Below are 24982 nucleotides of genomic sequence, written 5' to 3'. Positions count from 1 at the left end.
CGCATCATAGTAAAACACCCGCCCACATGCCATGTGCAGGTTACATTCAGCAGTTTCTGTTAACACGTTTAGTGGAAGATACTATTTCACAGATATTATGCCAATGGTATACGCCATGTGGCCTATTTATAAAGATGTTAAACACTGTGTCATAGACATTCCGTATTAATAAAAACGTCTACGTGGGATTATGGACGTAGTTTGCTTGGTTCTTCGCTGGAACAATTACTTTGGGTGTGATCTGCATTTTATTAAGTTTAATCAGTCCCCATTAATATCACTAGCAGTTAACGATTTAAACTTATAAAAAATTATGTATTTGCAGATTTCTTTGCTGGTTTATTGTGAAACATTCCTAGTATACTGGCTAACAAAGTTTTAGAGTTCTCAGTTGAATCAGTTCGTCCAAATGGCACAACGTTTCGGTGGGAAAACAGAAGTCTTCATATTAGTTTAGTTCGCCAAGATAGATGTCGAGATCACATTATACCTGCTGTTACCCAAATTATGTTTACTTAAATCATTACTCTTCATTAACACTGCTATGCTGATTTCTTATCACATACTACCATTCTACTTGTTTTTCAAAACTATATTTACTTAAATTTGTTTAGGTGTAGGAGCCGATGTTGGTCAGGAGTACCGAAACCAATGACCAATTTTGGTGTTAACTGTGTAGTTGCCATTACCCATAGTACCTTTATTCAGGGTGTTTCCGTAAGAACGGACAAAAATGTAACAGAACATAGAGAATGCTCCACTGAACAATCTGAGGTAGAGAACCTGGTGTCTACCGCTTTGTCTAGCATTAGTGCTTTCGAACTTATTTACACAAGTTTACACGTACTGTGCTGTTAATTTACGTTTACATTCTTTATTTTCTGCAAGGAAACAAGGAGGACGTGCCTGATAACTAGGAAATCATGTTGCAGGTTTTATTTACTTTACTTGTCCATAAGATGGGTCTGTTGTATCGTATTTACATTGTCACGACAAAACTTGCTATGAATCAATGACAGACCCATTCATTAGTTAGTACTATTCAAAGACGTACAGTTCAATACGATGGAGCAGTACTGGTACATTTTCGCAGAACTAATGACATGCACATTGTGTATGGGGCAATACACTGCAATGCTCTCGCTGCTTACAGGCCGTACAGGGAACGATTTCCTGACAGGCATCATCCGTCACGACAAGTGTTTATTTCTCTCGATCGGTGAATGCTAGAGACTGGTTCATTGGAGACAAGAAACGAGGGAGGAGCATGACATGAGGACCAATCGCACAAACTATTATCTCCTTAAGCTGGTTTCTCCAACCCCACGTTCCCTACCGCAAATTGTTCAGTGGAGCATCCTCTATGTCCTGTTAAATTTTTGCATGCTCTTACGGAAATGCCCTATAGATTAGTATGTGCGGAAAAAATAAGGATCTATAACACCCAGGACAGGACTTCACTTAATTATACGGCGTATTTCACAGTTTATATTACAGGATTCATAAATAAAGTATTCATGAGGAATCCATGTCCAGAAATGTACCGTTTGGAAGTAAAGTAAGTTTGAAACTCCTATCACTTTCAGCTCTCACGTTTCATGTTACATACACAGTTAGGAAATGAGTTCTGATCTGTGTGCTCTACAGGAGACAACGATTACCATACTCATCATTGGGTTTTCTTCTACGTGACGAAGAAAATCCTCTTCAGAGAGTGCGGCACATCTATGCAGCACCAAATTCAACCCTTCTAGTTTCGAACACAGCAGCTACTCGGAGTTGTAGCTACAGTCAGAAAAAAATTGTATATGATGTCACAATCATAACAGTGACTGGCGACGACGCTCTCTTATCAGTTGGTGTGCGTACTATGATGCGGGAATTTGGATGCTATCTAATGTTCAGACTTATTTTACATCCCCAAACTGAAGCAGCCTCATGTGCGGTGATCGCCATGGAGGGTTGGGGAGTCGTTCTTCTTGTTGTCAGGATGGCTTTTGGCTCTCCCACTTGGGCATTGAGGAGACCACCGGTAGAATAAGGGAGCTGCAGAAAAACATACGTCGTCCATGTGTAAATTCTTTGCTGTTCCAACAGATATGAACCCTCGTCTGCCGGCACAGCCTGGCGTTCATCCACGATGTCCGTGTCCTGCAGGTGTCACTGGCTGTCGATCTTTAACTGTCGCAAAGTGACGCTGTGCTGTGGCACACAGTCTGGGTGGGAGCGCTGAGACAGCGGCTGGTGATTAGACGTCAATGTAGCTGCGTACACGTTCACACCATAAATTGGTTTGTAAATAATTAGCGTTGCAATTGTCTGTGATAGGCAGAATGGCGAGCAGAGTACATTAGTGTTGTTACCAAGCCTGGGAGAGTACATAAAGGTTGTGAACAGTGTCAGATGTTGAGTGAGCACTGTGAAGGACAAGGGGATAAGACGTACTCGTCTGAGTCAGCATTATCAGCACTTTACAGAAATCTGAATGGAAGTCATTGTGAGTCTCCATTTGGCCAGCTGGTCAAATCATTTTATATCCAGACTTTTGGGTCATTTGGATGTGACAGCTGCCCAATGCTGAAGAAGACGGGAACATGATAGGCATAATCCTCATCTAGGTTGTGGTCAACCACGTCTGACCACGCCGAAGGGAGGATCGCTGTATTGTGTACCAGGCTTATCTTCAGGTCCGCACCTTTCGTTCGAGAACAAATGATGGTCTCTCAGCAATATTAAGTCTATTGACACACCTTAGCCAGACAGCAGCAGCAGCCATACTGGGAAATTAGCATCCCATGTGTAGGACATTAACACCACAGGACAAACGGCCAGACCTGGAGTGGTGCCATGACAGCAAAGCATGGACTGTTGATGAAGGCATTGTGTTCAGTGGTTCTGCACTATCCTGGGTGACTATTGTCAACATGGAAAGAGGTCCTATACTTCCAATGTTGTGGAGAGGAACAGCGGTTTTATTTCTAGCATCACGTTGTGGAGAGTCATGCAGTATGACATCAAGTCACGGGTAATAATGATTGACGGGACTCTGCTGACAGAACAGTATGCCATGCATATGCTTGCTGTATCCTCATGAATTGCCTCTCATGCAACAATAGTGTTTTTAACAAAACAACGCTCATCCACATATGCCAAGAGTGTTTACTTACTATCTACATAGTGCTGATGCACTTCCATTGTCCGCAAACATCCGTAATTCTGGCCCCAAAGGAACATGTGTGAGACCAGCTTCGATGCCAACTCTGTGCCAGTGCTAATGTCCATGATGTCACGGACCAGTTACAACAGTTGTGGACCACACAGACACAGGAGTAAATACAACAGCTTTATGACATCCTTCCCAACCAAATCAGCGCATGCGTCCAGACAGAGGTGGTTGATTGTCATACTAATAAATGGACTCATAGCGCCAAGTTCTTTGTAAATTTGGCTCGATTTTGTAATCACTGAAACAACACCACACACTTGTTAGTTGGTGAATCTTCATTTCGATACCTGCTCCTCTTCTAGAGGCTTATCTTTTTCTCAGTTTATAATGAATAAAAAGGGACCAAGAACTGAACCCCGAGGCAATCGTTTTGTTACTGGTAGAACCTGAGCGGAGGTCTTACTCCAGTATGAAACCTAAATGGCAATCTAGCAAAAGCAATGCGTTTTAGAGCAGCGTGTGGCACGCGCAACAGTGTGTAGTGTACGCACCTCGTAGTCGCGGACGTCGACGTGCGGCGCGCGCGACAGGCGCTCGGCGCGCCGCCCCAGCGAGGCGAGCTGCGGCGGCAGGCGCGGCAGCGGCGGCTGCTGGGCGGCGCGCGACAGCAGCGCCACGGCGGCGGCGTGCGACAGCGGCGCCAGCAGCAGCCGCCCCACGTCGGCGGGCCGCGCCGCCTCCAGCCAGTGCAGCACCTTCTCCGCCTCGCGCGTGTCGTCGAACAGCCGCTTCTGCCGGCGCGCCGGCACCGGCTTGGCCGCCTCCCACGCCTCCACCCACGGGTTGCCCTTCAGCTGCATGCGCACGCTCAGGCAGCCTGGCCACAACAACAGATTAGACAAGATTAATTATTCATTCCATAAACTCATAAATAGGGGATACTCCTGGGTGTGGAACATGTCAGATAAACACATTACAAAAATGTAATTAGAAAAACTTCAGTTTCATTAATTTTAATGATCCTCAGTCAGTAAACAGTAAAATTATGTACATGAATTAAATTTAAACTTCTAATATTTACACGTTTAATACTTAGATCTGCTTTCATTAAATCCATCATTCAGACATTTGCTAGTTTCTTGGCTATTACATCCAAGTATTATCAAAAATTAAAGTAAATTATTCATTTCAGTGATACTCAGTTAAGAACAGTCAGATTACGTACAAGATTTAAAATTAAACTTCCACTATTTACAGACTTAAGACTTACATATGCTTTCCATACATCCATCATTCACACAGTAGGTAGTTACTTGGCTGTTACAACCAAGTGTTGTCAAAAATTAAAGTATAATAAATTTTCTTTAAAATAGTATACTACACTTGTTGAGAAACTTATGGATGGAATAGAAGGAGTTGGCCAACAAAAATTCTTTTAAATTATGTTTAAATTGTGCCTTGTCTGAAACTAAACTCTTAATGGTTGCTGGTAACTTACTGAAAATAGGCGTTGCTGAATACTGGACTCCTTTCTGGGCAAGAGTAAGTGATTTTAAATCTTTATGTATATTGTTCTTATTCCTAGTACTGATACTGTGTACTAAGCAGTTAGTTGGAAAAAGAGGTGTATTATTTACAAAAAATGGCTCTGAGCACTATGGGACTTAACTACTGTGGTCATCAGTCCCCTAGAACTTGGAACTACTTAAACCTAACTAACCTAAGGACATCACACACATCCATGCCCGAGGCAGGATTCGAACCTGTGACTGTAGCAGTCGCGGGGTTCCGGACTGCGTGCCTAGAACCGCTAGACCACCGCGGCCGGCTGTATTATTTACAACAAACTTCATTAAGGAATAAATATACTGAGAAGCTGTGGTTAATATGCCCAATCCTTTGAATAGGTTTCGACATGATGTTCTTGGATTTACACTACACATTACTCTTATTATACGCTTCTGTACACTAAAAATTTTTTCTGTTTGTGGACTTACCCCAAAATATGATACCATATGACATAGTGGAGTGAAAATAAGCAAAATATGCCACTTCTTTTATATTTATACCTCCTATGTCTGACATCACTCGCATTGCAAACACAGACTTGTTTAGGCGCTTTAGCAGTTTGTTAGTATGTTGCTCCCAACTGAATTTATTATCAACTTGTAATCCCAAGAATTTTACACTCTCAACTTCTCCTATTTCCATGTCATCATATTTTCTACACACACCAGAAGGAAATCTCTTGAAAGTTCTGAACTGCATATAGTGGGTCTTTTCAAAGTTTGATGACAGTGAATTGGCTATGAACCACTTATTAATGTCGGTAAAAATTTGATTAGGTGCCCTTTCTAAATTTATATTTGATATCGTATTTATTGCAATGTTTGTATCATCTGCAAATAAGACAAACTTGGCATCTGGTAGTGTAAGGTCATTAATATACACAAGCAACAGTAGTGGACCTAGTATGGAACCTTGGGGAACACCACATGTAATCTCTTCCCAGTCAGATGATGTCTGATTGACTACTGTTGATGTGTTATGTAATGACACCCTTTGTTTTCTATTAGTATGGTATGACTGAAACCACATTGCAGCACCACCAGTGACGCCACAATATTTTAATTTACTTAAAAGAATGCTGTGATTCACACAGTCAAACGCCTTTGACAGATCACAGAATATGCCAGTTGCCTCCAGTTTGTTGTCCAATGAATTAAGGACATTTTCGCTGTAGGTGTAAATAGCATTCTCAGTATCAGAACCCTTAAGAAACCCAAACTGTGACAGTATGTTATTTTCACTAAGGTGCTTAAGTAGACACTTGAACATAACCTTTTCAAAGATTTTGGAAAAAGCTGGTAAAAGTGAGATAGGTCGGTAATTTGATGGCATTTCTTTGTCCCCTTTCTTGTGGAGAGGTATAACTTCAGTGTATTTAAGCCAGTCCAGGAATGTTCCTGTGACAAGTGATTGATTACACAAATAACTTAAGATATGACTAAGCTCACATGAACACTCTTTTATTAACTTTGTTGATATGTTATCATAACCATTAGAATGCTTTGATTTCAAGGACGTTATGATGGATTCTATTTCTTTGGGTGAAGTAAGTGTCAATTCCATTTTACTGAGCTTGCTTGTGTGTACTGGTCTCAGATATTCCATTGCATTATTTACTGATCCTGACAACCCCATGCTATCAGTAACAGAAACAAAATACTTGTTTAAATGGTTTGCAACACAAAATGCATTTGTTACCAGGGTTTCATTTATTTTTAGAGCAACAAGGTAGTGGTCTCAACGACGAGCAAATTGCAAACCATAAGATGACAAAGTTGCGCTGATAACACATGAGGATGCCCAGGAAAATAAGATAGACAGACGAAGGCCATGTGGCCAAACTAACATTACAATATAGTGTAATAATTATTATCATAAATAATATTTTATCGATTTTCAAGCCGCGTCATTTTGAATAAACATTCGAGTTTCCAAAACTTGCCTCCACCGCGGTCAGCAGAGCGAAAACAACTGACTTTAACAAGGCAATATTGTGAGCAGATAATTCATACACACAATAAATAAACAGGATGCAAAAGTTGGGTCCTAAAGTACTCCTACTGCGACAGGTGGATTTTACTCCTGAAAACGATAGCGGATGCAGAGGTCGAAATCTCGAGTGCTTTGTCTGAAATGACGTGGCTAGAAAATCGTGAATATTTTATTGAGGCATGCCAACACAACAGTCTCCAAGGACACAATTATCATCACGTTTTTAATTAAATATGACACCACTCAGCCTACAATACGAATAGTAATGAACTTACGCAAAGCATTGACAACACCAGCTTTGACAAACCGCTCAGAAAAAAATAAGACAGTTAAAATTCTGAGAAACTGTGCTTCGAAAGCTACTTGAAAAACAGACACCAAGGTCTTCCCTGTAGGAATAAAAAGTCGCCTTGGAAGCATGTTCTCTCATAAGTGCCCCAGGGGTCAATACCGTGTCCACTATTGCTTTCCTCGTCGGTTCTGTTCTCTTGCAGGAATATCGTTTCTATGCCGACGACGTGCGCCTTTACCTCAGTGTCAGGCCTAAAAAAATCAATAGTGCAATCGTGTTGATGAATGAAGATCTGTCTTCAGGGATAAGATGCTTGCCAAACCTGTAACTTTAATTAAATACAAAGAACTCTCAAAGCGGTGTTAGTATCCCGTCAGAAAGTAATAAATCCGCGAACAATTTTCTGTATTCTTCTCGACGATATTCCACCACCTCATTAAAAAATCAGTGATCAATTTGGATGCAGCTTTGGATGATCATCTCGACTGGATAAAAAATATTGTCGCCACACCTAGGAAAACTTCCGCTTGCCCCTGTGCCCTCCAAAAGTTTTGGAACGTATTTCCACACGAAGCGAAACGTAAACTTGTACGATCACTCGCTCAAGCGAATATTCACTATTGCGGTGTAACCCAACGACGCACGAGTAGTGAAAACACTAAACGTTTAGAACTAACCGTGAATGCGTCCGTGCATTACACCTAAATCACCTGTCTATTTGGCCATGTCACTGTTCCGCATACACAGTACAGTGGCTGCGGCCGGTCAAGTTACACGACTACGACGTGCTTCGTCTATTTCATCGCCTCCTCATTGTACATGCACCCTAGCATTTACCGCATCAGAGATTAAGCAGTTGCCATCTCATCATAACTGAAACACAAGGTCTCACTTATCCACTGCCCTGACTGTGCTCATCCACGAGACAAAAACATTCGCGAAGCCCTTCTCTGCCGCTGCTGTCGGTCTCTATAACAAACTATCCTACACCCTCCGTACAGTTCAATGCCCTATGGGTTTTAAGCAGAGGCCGAAACACTTTATTCTGACATCCTCATAACGTTTCCACAAACTTAACGTAGACGACCAGTTTCTCCCTCTGTCAAACACTATACCAAATGCTTCCATTTTCATCTCAGTTACGCATCTTTCTCTTTTCATTTCTCAGTCGGATACTTCATCTTCTTTTCCCTATCTTCATTAACTGTTTTTCATGACGTTCCTCTTATCAACTTACTTCCATCCGTTCTCTCATATCCACTATGCTCCTATTTAAATCCATCTGCTCGTAATTAGCCTCTGTTGTTGTACTTCTCACGAACTGTGTTTGTCTCTTCTTTCTATACTGTGGTAATTTCTGAATGTCGTATAATGTTGTATATCAGGTGTAACGTACAATACGTTCATCATAATTAATCCAATGTAAAATATTTTTCGTGATGAATAAATCCGCTCCAGTTGTACTTGACTAATTCTTTATTCTGACAAAATCGTACACACGACCCAGGTTTCAGGATGTAAATCCCATCCATTTCAAAAAAAGGAAAACTAAGATGGATTCATCACAAAATTAATTAACATTGAAAGGGCCCATAAAAACGTGAACATCGGGTTATACCTTGATAGCGCACTAGAAAGACGTACCAGTGATGTAGAAAACCCAGCGAATGTATCAATTAGGTTGGTTGGTTTGTTTGGGGAAGGAGACCAGACAGCGAGGTCATCGGTCTCATCGGATTAGGGAAGGACGGGGAAGGAAGTCGGCCGTGCCCTTTGAAAGGAACCATCCCGGCATTTGCCTGGAGCGATTTAGGGAAATCACGGAAAACCTAAATCGGGATGGCCGGACGCGGGATTGAACCGTCGTCCTCCCGAATGCGAGTCCAGTGTCTAACCACTGCGCCACCTCGCTCGGTTATCAATTAGGATTCAAGATCCCGTGCGGGTGAGGCATGAAAAGGTTCTCTGAGTCAATTAGTACTGCACCTAGTCAACGGGGCCTAACCGAAACGACATTTGCGTGTAACAACAAATAAAAACACACTGACAGCCTAACCTAACCTATGAACCAATTGCGAATGGCTCTGCATGGAGCAAGGGGTTAATAAATTAAAGATACGTAAGCCCACAATGCCAATTTGTGAACCTCAAAGGTACCTTACCATATGAGTGCCCAGCCCACCGAACGGATGGTTACTTGTAAGACAGGGTCTAATGATCCTCATATTGTCAGTTTACCTAAATAAGTAATCTGTTTAGTTAAAAATTAGTTTAAATGATATATATTTGTCCGCCACCGTAGCTGAGTGGACAGCGTGCCGGCTTGTTATGCCGTGGGCGGGGGGGGGGGGGGGGGGGGGCTGGGGGGGGGGGAGGGGGGGGGCAGGGTTTCATTCCCGACTGGGTTGGAGATTTACTCAGCCCAGGGACGGAGTGTTTGTCTCGTCTTTATCATCATTAGTTCATCCTCATCGACGCACAAGTGGCGTCACCTCAAAAGACTTGCACCAGGCGATCAGGTCTACCTACCAGGAATGCCTCGCCACACTACACTTCCTTCATTTCAATTATATATGTGGTGTACTCCCATTTTAAAGTAGTTTTCGGAAAGAGACTCGAAACTGCGCAACCCGGAAACTGTTTGTCGCATTCGTATAAGTACTGTAAATGTTTAAAAATGTCATTCGGAGGGAGAAAATGCATGTGGTATACAAATAGAATAGCCAATACTCAGGATAAAATTAAATCATCATGATCAGTCCTGAAAGAAGTATTTGGCCAGCAGCACAAGGTCTAAGCCATGAAGTCAATATGTAGTACAAATTTTTTGTTGCTAATTAGTCAGTATTTTAACAGTCACTGTCTGCATATAACAGGTTAATTAAATAAAAAACACAGTTTCTAACAACGCTCATAGAAAATGACTTTCCAGGACTGCTATGTGAAGTAACGTTGGTGATAGTGACGCAAGGGAGTCTGGAACAACAATTAAAGCGCTGAAGACCAATGATCCTCATAGATGTGATGGGGTATCTAGCAAGCTACTAAATTACTTCCATGTAATGATCTAAAATTACCGATTTCCCATCTACAAAGAGAGTGAGCACGGCTTTTCCTGCCGATTGTTAAGGCGGATTTTTTAGTTTCGACAGAGAGCTATGTCGCCTTTACCTGCTCGAGCTTTTCATTATAGGTTAGTGACAGTACGACCAGGTTTCAAATTCTGTCCATAAATCCATTATCTTCGACCTGGAAGTGGCACGAAAGATCCTCACAATCATCGACGTGACGATGTCTCAGTTCAGAAGTCACCTGACGTGGCAACCATCTTCCACACACATTACTGACTCTCAGCCATCATGGAGAATATTGTCTTCTGAACCAAGACTAACAGCTAAAACTGTGGCTATTTCGACTACATTAATACGCCTGTTTTCCTTTCCAGCCTCTTTCAATGCGGCAGCATTTTTGTTTGTCATCGCGAGGTGCTCGTTCGGAGCGTCTTCCACAAAAGTTACGATTCTTTTTTTATCCTTTCTGCACCAAGCGTACACTTGCTTGCAACACTAAACTGTGCTTTCATCCAGCAATGCAGTTCCACAGGTTTAACAGGTTCACTGCTCACAAAACGTATCACAGATTGCTGCTGCAACACGGTGTAGGTCCACAGCGAGGAAGACATATTAATTGGCAAGAGTTCTTATTCTTTCCGTGCCGCATCCACAGGCTGCCAATGCTGCTCAGTTCTGGAAACAGAAGGGTAACTTCTGTCAACTGGCAAATGGACTTTTAAGATTTTCATTTGAATCATCACCGCAAATTTTATTTTAGAAACAATGTATTTTAATAATTCTCGCGGTTGAACGGCAGCAGTGCACCGCACCAGATCACTTTTGTCCTGACAGGCGAGACAATGAAATAAGGATAAAGAAAACAGTAAAAGATCCGGCAGTTGGTTAGCTGCTGACGATGAAGATGGTGAATATCTTTGAAAACGTGAATTTTAACTCACAAATAATCGGCCTTGAACACCGAAGAAATTTTATACTGCATCTCAACTACATGTGGAAACCTTAACCTTCCTCTACGAGTTGCTCTACGTTATAATGCTTACATTCAAACATATAGCAGCCGCGCATAGTGGCCGCGCGGTTTGAGACGCCATGTTACCCATTGCGCGTCCGCTCCTGCCGGAGATTCGAGTCCTCCCTCGGCCGTGTGTGTGTGTGTGTGTGTGTGTGTGTGTGTGTGTGTGTGTGTGTGTGTGTGTGTGTGTGTGTGTATTGTTCTTAGCATAAGTTAAAGTAGTGTGTACGTCTAGGGACCAATGACCTCAGCAGTTTGGTCCCTTGGGAATTCATACACATTTGAAAATTTGAATTAAAGATAAAGCAGTGTGTTCTGCACAGCAAACGCGATTACTCGCAGAACAAAACGCGGTTTCTGAAGCAGCTTACCTTTCTTCTGACCAAATTCATCCACACCGTCTTCTTCCTTCCAGTCTGGAGGCGAGTACCAGCGGATGAAGTCCTCCAGGACAGCTCCAGGATTGGCTGCCTGAAGCAATGCAAAAACAGACAGTCAGTGGAATTATGTACTATATGATCAAGGAAATGGGACCTGGATGGGCTGAAAGAACCAGACGTTGTTGAGAGTTTCAGAGGGAGCATTAACCAACGAATGGCTAGAATAGGAGAAATGTATACAGTGGAAGACTAATGGTTAGCTTTGAGAGATGAAATAGTGAAAGCAGCAGAGGATCGAGTAGGTAAAAAGACGAGAGCTACTTGAAATCCTTGGGTTACACAGGAGATATTGAATTTAACTGATGATAGGAGAAAATATAAAGATGAGGCAAAAAAAGCTGGCGAAATTCAATAAAAACGTCTAAAAAATGAGAATGACGGGTGTGCAATGTGGCTAAGCAGGAATGGCCAGAGAACAAATATATGGATTTAGAAGCATATATCACTAGGGGTAGGATAAATACCGTCTACAGAAAAATTAACGAGGCCTTCGGAGAAAAGACAAGCAGCTGTGTCAGTGTCAATAGCTCAGCTGGTAAACCAGACCTAAGCAAAGAAGGGAAAGCTGAAAGGTGGAAGGAGTATGTAGAGGGTCTATAAAAGGGGGAGATGAACTTGAAGGCAATATTGTAGAAATGGAAGAGAACTTAGACGAAGATGAGATGGGAGATATGATACTACGAGAAGAATTTGACAGAGCACTGAAAGATCTAAGTCGAAACAAGGCTCCAGGAGTAATGACATTCAGTCAGAACTACTGACAGCCTTCGGAGAACCAACAAAATTTTTCCACCTGGTGTGTAAGATGTATGAGACGGACGAAATACCCACAGAAGAATAATATAATTCCATTTCCGAAGAAAGCTGGTGCTGTCATGTGTGAATATTACCGAAACATCGGTTAAATAAATCATGCTTGCAAAATGCTAACACGAATTATTTGCCGTACAGCAGAATGGAAAAACTGGTGGAAACCGACCTCGGGGAAGATCAGTTTGGATTCCGGAGGTATATAGGAACACGCTAGGCAATACTGATCCTACGACTCATCTTAGACGTTAGGGTAAGGAAATGCAAAGCTACGTTTATAGCAGTTGTAGATTTAGAGAAAGCTTTTGACATTTTTGACTGGAATACTCTCTTTGAAATTCCCAAGGTAGCAGGGGTAAAACAAAGGGAGCGATGGGGTACTTACAACTTGAAAGAAACTAGACGGCAGTTACAAGGGTCTAGGAGCAAAAGAGGGAAGCAATGGTTGAGAAGAGAGTGAAATAGGGTTGCAGTCTATCGCCGATATTATTCAATCTATAGATGGGCAAGCAGTAAAGGAAACAAAGAAAATTTTGGAGTAGAAATTACAGTTCAGGGAGAAGAAATAAAAGCTTTGAGGTTTGCCGAGACAGCAAAAGACTTGCAAGATCAGTTGAACGGAATGTACAACGTCTTTAAAGGAGGACATTAGATAAACATCAACAAAAGCAAAACAAGGATAATGGAATGTAGTCGAATGAAATTAGGTAATGCAGAGAGAATTCAATTAAAAAGCGAGAGACTTGAAGTAGTTGATGAGTTCTGTTATTTGGGCAGTAAAATAACTGATGATCGCCGAAGTAGAGACGATATAAAAAGTGGAGCTGGCAACAGCAAGAAAAGCGCTTTTGAAGAAGAGGAATTCGTTAACACTGAGCGTAGATTTAAGTGTTACATCTGCAAGACTTTTTTGAAAGTATTTGTTTGGTGTGTACCATGTCTGGCAGAGAAATATAGACGATAAACTGTTTAGAGAGGAGAATGGAAGCTTTTGAAATGTGGTGCTAAAGAAGAATGCTGAAGATTAGACGGGTAGATCACGTAGCTAATGAGGAGCTACTGAGCAGAATTAGGGCGAAAACTAGTTTATGCTATAGCTTGAGTAGAAGAAGGATCGATTCATAGGACACATTCTGAGACATCAAGGGATCGCAGTTTTACTACTGGAGGGAAATGTAAAGGTATACACTGCAGAGGAAGACCAGGAGATGAATACAATACGCAGATTCAGAAGAAAGTCAGTTCTGGCAGTTAGTCGGAAATGAAGAGGCTTGCACACACATATTAGTAGGGAGAGCTACATCAAACCAGTCTTACGGTTGACTGGCACATAGTATTCATTTGCCCAAAACTTTCTTAATTCGATTTTCAATCTTCACCATATTCATTTTTTTAAAGCTATACATCTTCACGTGTTTCACTTTAAGCCGTCTTCAGAAATGCACTAAAAGGGTTTCGTAGACTATACATCGTAAGGTTCCCATAAACAGCTGCACAAATTAAGGCGATTGAGAAAATCGTCACCATGCAGTTCTTGATGCATCGATAAATGGAATGGATGCCATTGGTGTCCATGTAGTACGCGTAGAGCACTTCTTTGCGAAATTCCTGAACCCCGCGCAGTTTGCCGAGAACCAATGTGAGCATTTGTAGCAACTGCAGCTGAAGTAGTCACTGCGTTATTTTCGCCCCTATCTGGGAGCAGAGACCTTTGACGAACTTCGTCAACATTTCTATGAGCCTCAAAGTACGCGGAAATGATGTCGACCCTCTCTGCAATAGTTAACATCGTGGAACAACTGGGACGAGATGTTTACAGTTCGAATCATTTAAGTCACATGTACAGTCTGACGACGGACTGAGCGCATGATCGCAGTCTGTGCGTCATTCGATTGTAGGAGGCGTCACTTGAAAGCATTATCAAAAATATGAAAAAACTACTTCGAGTGTCGCAATCGGTTGTGTATTTGTTTGAGATAGTACCGTTTTGTAACAATTGTCACCTCATTTCCGTATTTGTCGATTACAGCACCATCTATTATGAAACGAAAGAAATGTTTCATACAAAAGTTACATATTTTTTCACGGAGAATCCAAATCTGCAGTAAAAAATAGGGGTTCCTATTTAAGATTTCGAAGTAAAAAATGGTTTAAATGGCTCTGAGCACTATGGGACTTAACATCTGAGGTGATCAGTCCCCTAGAACTTAGAACTACTTAAACCTAATTAACCTAAGGACATCACACACATCCATGCCCGAGGCAGGATTCGAACCTGCGACCGTAGCAGTCGAGCAGTTGCAGACTGAAGCGCGTAGAACCGCTCGCCCACCGCGGCCGGCATTTCGAAGCCACCCCCCTCTCTTCCCCAAGTGTGGTACAGCGGAGTAGAGCGTTATGTTAGTGGATGTCCGTCTTCGAGGTGAACAACGTTTAATACCACTTTTTTTGTAATGCGATGTGTATTTCGCCAAATATTCCGACAAACAGTTTTAAATGTCTGATCTGTATATAGAGACTATGCTTAAAAAACCATACGACAAATGAATAAATAAAAGAATGTGCAGACACTGCACTCACTGATGCTATACCGAAGTTGAAAACTAGCATTATGAAGTGGAGTATTGTAAATTCTGTAGAATACATGCAGAGTATGTAGATTGTCTCCGTTGGTAGCGCTAATTCTGTACGTTGGTATATCACGAAGGCTCAAAAAATGGTTCAAATGGTTCTGAGCAGTATGGGACTTAACAGCTATGGTCATCAGTCCCCTAGAACTTAGAACTACGTAAACATAACTAACCTAAGGACATCACACAACAGCCAGTCATCACGAGGCAGAGAAAATCCCTGACCCCCCGGGAATCGAACCCGGGAACCCGGGCGCGGGAAGCGAGAACGCTACCGCACGACCACGAGCTGCGGACTAGCACGAAGGAGTGCAGTGTCTGCAAATTTTATGACTGACGGTGTAATTAATAATATTAAGTTACAACAGTGAGAAATTCATGGATTTTATTGTCTGACTGATTTCATATCCCTTAGTGTGACGGTGTAAACGTTTTTATGAACCTGATGATGGTCTGTGACCGGAACTCGTTCTCCCATAGAGAAGTTTCATCAGCAGGTCTTGGCGGTAAAATAGGAGGATCGTGGAACATTTACGAGCTGCGGGGCGCCACCTGCATCACGCGGGCCCCACCTTGAAGCACTCCATGTCGGAGAGCAGGGCGGCGCTCATGATGCGCGCGCGCAGCTGGGCGGCGCGCTCGTCGGTGCCCAGCTGGACGAGCACATCCTCGTCCTCCTGCTGCTGGTCCTCCGTCTTGGGCGTGTGCTGCTGCGTCACCGGCACGTACAGCGGCTCGCCCGTGCGCAGCAGCCGCAGCTGCGGGTGGCGCGACAGCCGGCCCGCGGGCCGGTTCCACAGCGAGTGGCGCGGCCGGTCGCCGCCGCCCCCGGCGCCCGCCGGCGCGTCCGCCGAGCAGTCGAAGAACTCCTCGTCCGACTCTGAAAGAGAACCGACACAGCGCACCCGTGCGATACACGCCACAAAAAATGTACACTGCACAACACAGTTAAAGGGTCACTTTGCAAAATCCCATAACTGTCTCCTATCGCGAAACACAAGTCTGAAATTATGCTCAAAGCTGCCTACGAACAAGGACTGTCGATGTTTTTTTTATAAATATCGGGTCCCCGATATATCTATATTTAGAAAGATTTCTTTATCAGCCCTCGATGTATCGAAAAGAATTATCGATATATCGACGGGAATAATATTGACGTACTGGCCTGGTACTGAAACAGAGGATGACAGACTAAAGGCCGAAATACTAAATGTCTTTTTCCAAAATTGTTTCACATAGGAAGACTGCACTGTAGTTCCTTCTCTAGATTGTCGCACAGATGACAAAATGCTAGATATCGAAATAGATGACAAAGGGATAGAAAAACAATTAAAATCGCTCAAAAGAGGAACGGCCGTTGGACCTGATGGGATACCAGTTCGATTTTACACAGAGTACGCGAAGGAACTTGCCCCCTTCTTGCAGCGGTGTACAGTAGGTCTCTAGAAGAGCTCAGCGTTCCAAATGATTGGAAAAGAGCACAGGTCATCCCCGTTTTCAAGAAGGGACGTCGAACAGATGTGCAGAACTATAGACCTATATCTTTAACGTCGATCAGTTGTAGAATTTTGGAACACGCATTGTGTTCGAGTATAATGACTTTTCTGGAGACTAGAAATCTACTCTGTAGGAATCAGCACGGGTTTCGAAAAAGACGGTCATGTGAAACCCAGCTCGCGCTATTCGTCCACGAGACTCAGAGGGCCATAGACACGGGTTCACAGGTAGATGCCGTGTTTCTTGACTTCCGCAAGGCGTTCGATACAGTTCCCCACAGTCGTTTAATGAACAAAGTAAGAGCATATGGACTATCAGACCAATTGTGTGATTGGATTGAGGAGTTCCTAGATAACAGGACACAGCATGTTATTCTCAATGGAGAGAAGTCTTCCGAAGTAAGAGTGATTTCAGGTGCGCCGCAGGGGAGTGTCATAGGACCGTTGCTATTCACAATATACATAAATGACCTGGTGGATGACATCGGAAGTTCACTGAGGCTTTTTGCAGATGATGCTGTGGTGTATCGAGAGGTTGTAACAATGGAAAATTGTACTGAAATGCAGGAGGATCTGCAGCGAATTGACGCATGGTGCAGGGAATGGCAATTGAATCTCAATGTAGACAAGTGTAATGTGCTGCGAATACACAGAAAGATAGATCCTTTATCATTTAGCTACAAAATAGCAGGTCAGCAACTGGAAGCAGTTAATACCATAAATTATATGGGAGTACGCATTAGGAGTGATTTAAAATGGAATGATCATATAATGTTGATCGTCGGTAAAGCAGATGCCAGACTGAGATTCATTGGAAGAATCCTAAGGAAATGCAATCCGAAAACAAAGGAAGTAGGTTACAGTACGCTTGTTCGCCCACTGCTTGAATACTGCTCAGCAGTGTGGGATCCGTACCAGATAGGGTTGATACAAGACATAGAGAAGATCCAACGGAGAGCAGCGCGCTTCGTTACTGGATCATTTAGTAATCGCGAAAGCGTTACGGAGATGATAGATAAACTCCAGTGGAAGACTCTGCAGGAGAGACGCTCAGTAGCTCGGTACGGGCTTTTGTTGAAGTTTCGAGAACATACGTTCACCGAAGAGTCAAGCAGTATATTGCTCCCTCCTACGTATATCTCGCGAAGAGACCATGAGGATAAAATCAGAGAGATTAGAGCCCACACAGAAGCATACCGACAATCCTTCTTTCCACGAACAATACGAGACTGGAATAGAAGGGAGAACCGATAGAGGTACTGAAGGTACCCTCCGCCACACACCGTCAGGTGGCTTGCGGAGTATGGATGTAGATGTAGATTTAGATGTAAAAATATCGGCTGCACATTGTACACTACTGACCATTAAAATTGCTACACCACGAAGATGACGTGCTACAGACGCGAAATTTAATCGACAGGAAGAAGATGCTGTGGTATGCAGATGATTAGCTTTTCAGAGAATTCACACAAGGCTGGCGCCGGTGGCGACACCTACAACGTGAAAGTTTCCAACCGATTTCTCATACACAAACACCAGATGACCGGCGTTGCCTGGTGAAACGTTCTTGTGATGCCTCGTGTAAGGAGCAGAAATGCGTACCATCACGTTGCCAACTTTGGTAGAGGTCGGATTGTAGCCTATCGCGATTGCGGTTTATCGTATCGCGACATTGCTGCTCGCGCTGGTCGAGATCCAATGACTGGCTTCAGGAGGCTAATACGGAACGCCGTGCTGGATCCCAACGGTCTCGTATCACTAGCAGTCGAGATGACAGGCATCTTATCCGCATGGCTGTAACAGGTCGTGCAGCCACGTCTCGATCCCTGAGTCAACAGACGGGGACGTTTGCAAGACAACAACCATCTGCACGAACAGTTCGACGACTGTTGCAGCAGCATGGACTATCAGCTCGGAGACCGTGGCTGCGGTTGCCCTTGACACTGCATCACAGACCGGAGCGCCTGCGGTGGTGTACTCAACGACGAACCTGGCTGCACGAATGGCAAAACGTCGTTTTTTCAGACGAATCCAGGTTATGTTTACAGTATCATGATGGTCGCATCCGTGTTTGGCGACATCGCCGTGAACGCACATTGGAAGCGTGTATCCGTCATCGCCATACTGGCGTATCACCCGGCGTGATGGTATGGGATGCCATTGGTTACACGTCTCAGTCACGTCTTGTTCGCACTGACGACACTTTGAACAGTGGACGTTGTTACATTTCAGATGTGTTACGACCCGTGGCTCGTCTCTTCATTCGATCCCTGCGAAACCCTACATTTCAGCATGATAATGCACGACCGCTTGTTGCAGGTCCTGTACGGGCCTTTCTGGATACAGAAAATGTTCGACTGCTGCCCTGGCCAGCACATTCTCCAGCTCTCTCACCAACTGAAAATGTCTGGTAATGGTGGCCGAGCAACTGGCTCGTCACAATACTCCAGTCACTACTCTTGATGAACTGTGGTATCGTGTTGAAGCTGCATGGGTAGCTGTACCTGTACACGTCATGTAAGCTCTGTTTGACTCAATGCCCAGGCGTATCAAGGCCGTTTATTACGGCCAGAGATGGTTGTTCTGGGTAGTGATTGCTCTGAATCTATGCACCCAAATTGCGTGAAAATGTAATCATATGTCAGTTCTTGTATAATATATTTGTCCAATGAATACCCGTTTATCATCTGCATTTCTTCTTGGTGCAACAATTTTAATGGCCAGTAGTGTAGATATATCAGAGGCCTCACACAGTCAAACAGAAACACTGTTTCACACAGTGAAAGCAAAATTACGTTCTACTCGAATTTCAAAAGAACAACTTCAAATATTTAACGATTACTGTGAAAAAGAAATAATTTAAAATGAAAATACCGGGAATCGATACCGCCATTTCGATATCGATGCATCGGGAAAATATCGCCAATATATACAGATTTGTTTTTGGAAAAACTATCCATATATCCATATTTTGTCAACACCCCTATTAGAAAATCGCTGAAACAACCGGTTTTTGTTTATATCGTTTTTTTCCCACACCAATTTTTCCTGATTGTTAAAACCGCTCAAAATAACTGGTTTCTGATATAAGCTATTTTCAGTTTTTTATTCCTGTTATTCACTGGATTAAACATAGAAATCTAACAAAGATTGAAAAATTTTGACTCACACAGTATCGAGACACAAATAATAAAACATCACATTATACAGGCAAAGAAAAAAATTTAAAAAAGTTAGACCATTCACCGTCCTTTGGTTTTCTCGAAAAGCGCCAACTGGCGGAATATTACAAGAAATTTACAGTATTGTTCTACTGATTCTAATTCTTTGAAACTCTGTTCAAAAATCATGCTGCAAACGGGGATCACAACACTATTTGGGCATTAAGAATAGTCATCGCTGAAGGGTGAAATGTCACGTCGAACGAGGACTACAAACGGATAAAGGCATAGTATGCACACGCAGGCAGCAACTGAGATACTTTCTGTTTTTATCGCCTACTGTGAATGATTGTTGTTAAATTTTTATGTATTCCTGTTAATATTCTTTCTTTCCTCTCTTCTGTTTCATACAAATGACGCTCAAACCTTTAATGTTTTAAACCAAGAAGCGTTGTACTTCGTTGCTACGTTAGTTCGTAAAAATATTTCCAGACTACGACTGTTGCCATTCTGCAGTACAACGGATGTCCGGAGGCGATAGCGAGACACTACAGTATAGACCAGGTGGGGGCAAGTCTCACACACTGCACGTACACGCATACCTTAAGCCACAACACACAGAAACAGCAACATTAGTATCTCAAGCTAAGCGGTACCAGTTCTTATGCCATGTGTCTGTTGCTTGTACCCATTCGCGTCGTTGTTAAAATAGCACCGATCGAGTTTCCCTTTTCTATAATAACGCAATATTTCAAATCGATGTCAATTTTTTCAGTAAAAATTACTCCTTTTTTTAAAAAAAGTTTATTTACAAACGAAAAATTTTACCACTGCTGCTACGGCTAATTGCTATTTCCATTTTTTACTCGGTTATTAGTAAAAAAAATAAAAAAGCACCTGTTATAACCGAAACCACAGAAGTTCATCAAAGTACCGGTTATTCAGAACTGAAACACCAGTACCGCGTCTAATGGGAGGTTTACTTCCTTTTGGTTCAAAAAACTCGATTTTTTTTTAAAATTGCACTTTTGCATCCATAAAAGTGTTCAGAATCCATCCCTGAAACTGTTTTCCGAATACGGAACGGAAATGTTTGTTATTCGCGGTTGAACAAAAAAATGTACCTGCTTTTTCACGCACCAGTTTTTTTCTTTCGGAGGACGAGTTATTGTTTCTTGGGAGGAAACACACAAAATGTGTTTGAAAGTTACCCCCCAAGCATTTGCATTCTGGTGCGAAGGCTGTGGACATGGTAACTTTCATGGCAGTGAGCAGCTTCAACGAAGGGTATTCAGCAATTATGAAGACCATGACAACGACGGACGTCACCCTGGGACTTTATTCGAGGCAGTTCGCCAAGCATTCGGACAACCACCGGATTCAAGCGGCCGAAAAACGCTGGTCACCGGCCGTACGAGCGGCTCTGGAGCAGCGCAGGATAGCCCAGATCGAGCAGAACGCCCTCTACGAGGAAGGACTAGTTTATGGACCCGGAATAGCAGATTGAACGTACGTTGCATAATAATGCATTTATATTTAGTCAAAACTTCAAACGCGTTTTTCTCGAAATGACTTTTTTTTTTTTTAATCGCGCGGTATGGTAACTTCAAATCTACTGAACCGATTGGCATGATTCTTTCTTTCCGACGAAGCTAACTAAATTGTCTAGGAGATGTACCACTTTTATTCCGATCCATCAACTATACTTGGCCGACGAAGTCAAAAATCGAAGAAAAGAACCTATATTTTTCAAATGGCCGTCATTTTGTTTCCTATGGTCCAAATAACTTAAGCAAGGTACAACTCCTAAAGAATCTTACATACTTCGCAAACGTCAACTAAATTTTGATTTCAGACGAGCCGGCTGACCTGTGACATACCGCGCATGGAGGTCTAAATAAAAATTGTGTTTCGTTCCGACCGCACCTCCGCCTTTGCTCTTCGACATTTCCGGTCGAAAAAATTCCTATTTGTAGAGGAAATATCAATAAACATTTTGACCAAATTTGGCATTGATATCTATAACACATCCCGAGAAAAAAATCTCAACGAACATGCTTTTTTTGGGCCAAAGATAGTAAACCTCCCCTTACCCGGTCGGTTTTTCACCTCGCTATTACGAATTTCGTCTCTAGTGGTGCAAATGCCTCACCCTCGGGCTCGACGTCACTTTAAACAGCAAGGTGTCCACATATGTGAAAAATGCCATGTCTCGTGTAAGGTGCGTTAATGATGTCACACTAGCACCAAATTTCACCAAATTACTGTCAAAGGCCACGGTGAATGAGTCGCGCGATGGGAGGGTCGCCACACTCTTTCTTACATATTTAACCACTTGTTCCGACTTCCCTGCGATGGAGGTAAGAACAGCGATGCACAGCGTTGGAAACACGCGCTTTTCTAAATTGAGGCCGATGAAAACAATTCAGACACACCGCCACTCAGAATCGACACAGAATGGCCTTAGGTTTGGCATAAAGGGCGCCAATGAAACACCGCCTTTCCTGTGGGCTTTGATTCCCACACGTTTCGCGATCGAAAACGATGGTTCGCAATACGATGTGCAACAGGATGTCGTTTTCGTCAATCCTTCAATCCTTGACGCGAATGGAAGGCTGAAAAGTGTAAGTACCCCGTGCTGCCTCGGATCACGTTCAAATTTCGTCCTATGGTTTTGAACCATCCCTATTGGTTCCACTCTGTATTAACTAAACTAAAGCTAACTGTCCGAACAGATCTCGGAAGCCCTAACGGTACTGACCGCCTGCCGTGTCATCCTCATCCTACAGGCGTCATCGGATGTGGATATGGAAGGGGGTGAGGTCAACACTCCGCTCTCCCAACCGGTGTCAGTTTTCGTGACCGGAGCCACTACTTCTCAGTCAAGTAGCTCCTCAGTTTGCCTCACAAGGACGGAGTGCAAGTCGCTTGCCAATAGCGTTTGGCAGACCGGATGGTCACCCATCCAACTGCTAGCCTAGCCCGACAGCGCTTAACTGACAAGGACCGGTGTTACCACTGCGGCAAGGTCGTTGCCCTACCATCATGTATACCAGGGCGAAAATTGCAATCGCACTGCATTTTAAAGGGGTCAGATCTCGTTAAATGCGATTGCAGCCTGACGATGTCTTTAAGAGGATTGCTGAATCGTCCGGGGGCGTCAGCTGTGTCGAACTTTGTCAAGAACCATGTATGTCCATCAGACATGACGCCTGAAGTGATCGCTGTATCAAGGAGAAATCTACAAACATCAAACGCTTGCCCGTATTTTGGGATTGGAATCTTCCTACGCGTCCGTCAGGGGGCCTGAAGATGGCGTAATAAATCACAAAAACTGGTAGCCCAATAAAATAAGTGTCGAAACAGACCGCTGAAAGGTGTTTGATTTGACATTGTGTTTTGTCAAGAACGTTCTGCTGCTCATCGCATGCAAACTGTCTTTTTCGATCGCTAAACGTGTAAGAATCAACGCCTCAACGAAAGCAGATGGTTTCACTGACGCCCTTTCCGTCAGCCCCTGAGACCTCTGCGTGTCGATTCTGAGAAGCGGCGTGTCTGTTAGAAATGCGCCTGTTTTCAACGCTGTGTGTCCCGGTTCCCACCTCCATTTCACAGGCATCAAATGAAGGGGCGAATTGTGGGGCAAGACGAGCGCCGGCACGAAGATCAAGAGCGTAACCGCAGAGAGGGCTGTGAGACGACGTCAGCCGATAGCACGCTGACTGGGACGTCACCACGACAGGAGGGGCATCTACACGAAGTGCGGTGTTCAGATTAATTCAAAAACTCTTTCCTAACGCCACTCCGAGTGAACTTGCATATGATAGTGTTATCTCTTCGTTAACTATTATGGTCAACAAGTGAATGTGGTAGCAGCTAGGTATCAGTTATTCAACTGCAAAAAACGATCAGAACAAACTTATCGTGAGTGGGTAACAGATTTGCGAGGTATGACAAGGAAATGCAAATGTGCTCGCAGCGCTTTATACTCTGGTGTTATGTTGTGTGATTCGATCGTGTACAATGTACCTGATGTCAAACTAAGAGAACAAATTTTGAAACAGTACGATCCTCCATTGCAGCAGGTAGTGCTAATACTAGATCAGTACGATTCAGGTGCCCTGTTAGCCAATACATACAGGGTGAAAAGTATTTAAGCCGACAAACTCTGGGAGGTTGTAGGGGACATCAAAACAAATATTTTTCCCTAATGTCATTTTTTCCTATAAGGATAATTTAAACCGGTGGAGACCGTATTACGCTCTTCAGTTGTAGGCAACTGCTGTCCACCAGTGTAATAGTGCATTGTCTCTGTTTACTAATGGAGCGATACATCTGGTGTGAGTACACTGATATGGTTGGTGGTTGGTGCGTACTATTTTTTATCGACAGCAATATCCTGATCACCGTATCCCGCATCATACGACCTTTGCTGCTGTGTACCAAAGTCTGCGTGAGACCGGGTCATTTAGCAGATTACCTGGACAGGGACGCCGTCGCGCGGTAAGAACGCTGCAATTTGAGGAAGCTGTCTCGCAGCATGTGGAGCGGGATCCTTCCATCAGCACTCGTACAACTGCACGTAACGTGGGGACGAATCAGACTAATGTAAGAACAGTCCTTCGAGAGCAACTGTTACGTCCATTTCACTTACAGCGTGTCGACAACCTGGAACCAGTTTATTATCCACCCAGAGCACAGTTTTCGCAGTGGTACCTGGAACAGTGTGAAATGCATCCTACATTTCCATCCTCTGTGTTGTTTACAGATGAAGCAACATTCGTGCGTGATGGAGTCTTCAATATGCACGGTTCGCAAGTTTGGAGTGAGGATAACCAGCAAGCCACAGTTACTAGCGCTTATCAAGTGCGGTTCTTCGTTAATGTATGGGTTGGTGTTGTTGGGGACTGTTTAACTGGGCCGTATCTGCTACCTAGGCCATTAAATGGCAAGCACTATTACAATTTTCTCGCCAGAGCATTGCCAGAATTGCTGGAAGACGTCACGCTCCCTACAAGACAAAGCATGTGGTTCCAACATGACGGGGTGCCGGCACATTTCAGTCGTCGTGTGCACCGATTCCTGGACCGACGGTGCCCAGAAAAGTGGATTGGTAGAGATGGTCCTGTACCATGGCCTGCTCGATCCCCAGATATGTCCCCTCTGCACTTTTTTGTGTGAGGAGAGATGCGCAACATTGTTTACGTAACTCCTGTTGCATCAGAAGAGGATCTGGTTGCCCGGATAGTAGCAGCAGCAGGAACAATTCAGGATACTCCTGGGGTTTTTGCCCGTGTCAGACAGAACATGATCCGACGGTGTAGCCTTTGTTTACGTGTC

The 24982-nt window shown here is 43.5% G+C and overlaps 1 protein-coding gene across 1 annotated transcript in view; it reads right to left on the bottom strand.

Annotated features, from left to right (window-relative positions):
- LOC126458278 (rab3 GTPase-activating protein catalytic subunit) overlaps positions 1-24982 on the bottom strand; it is a 474850-nt gene that overhangs the window by 21481 nt on the left and 428387 nt on the right. Inside the window, exons 10-12 of the mRNA XM_050095210.1 lie at positions 15558-15865; positions 11477-11576; positions 3718-4043 (exon numbers count right to left, since the gene is read on the bottom strand). Coding sequence (XP_049951167.1) covers positions 3718-4043; positions 11477-11576; positions 15558-15865 — 734 coding nt within the window. The remainder of the gene's footprint in view (positions 1-3717; positions 4044-11476; positions 11577-15557; positions 15866-24982) is intronic.

Source organism: Schistocerca serialis, chromosome 2 (genome assembly GCF_023864345.2).
Source record: "Schistocerca serialis cubense isolate TAMUIC-IGC-003099 chromosome 2, iqSchSeri2.2, whole genome shotgun sequence".
Taxonomy (NCBI): Eukaryota; Metazoa; Arthropoda; class Insecta; order Orthoptera; family Acrididae; genus Schistocerca; species Schistocerca serialis.
This window is presented reverse-complemented; position numbering and strand designations above follow the sequence as displayed.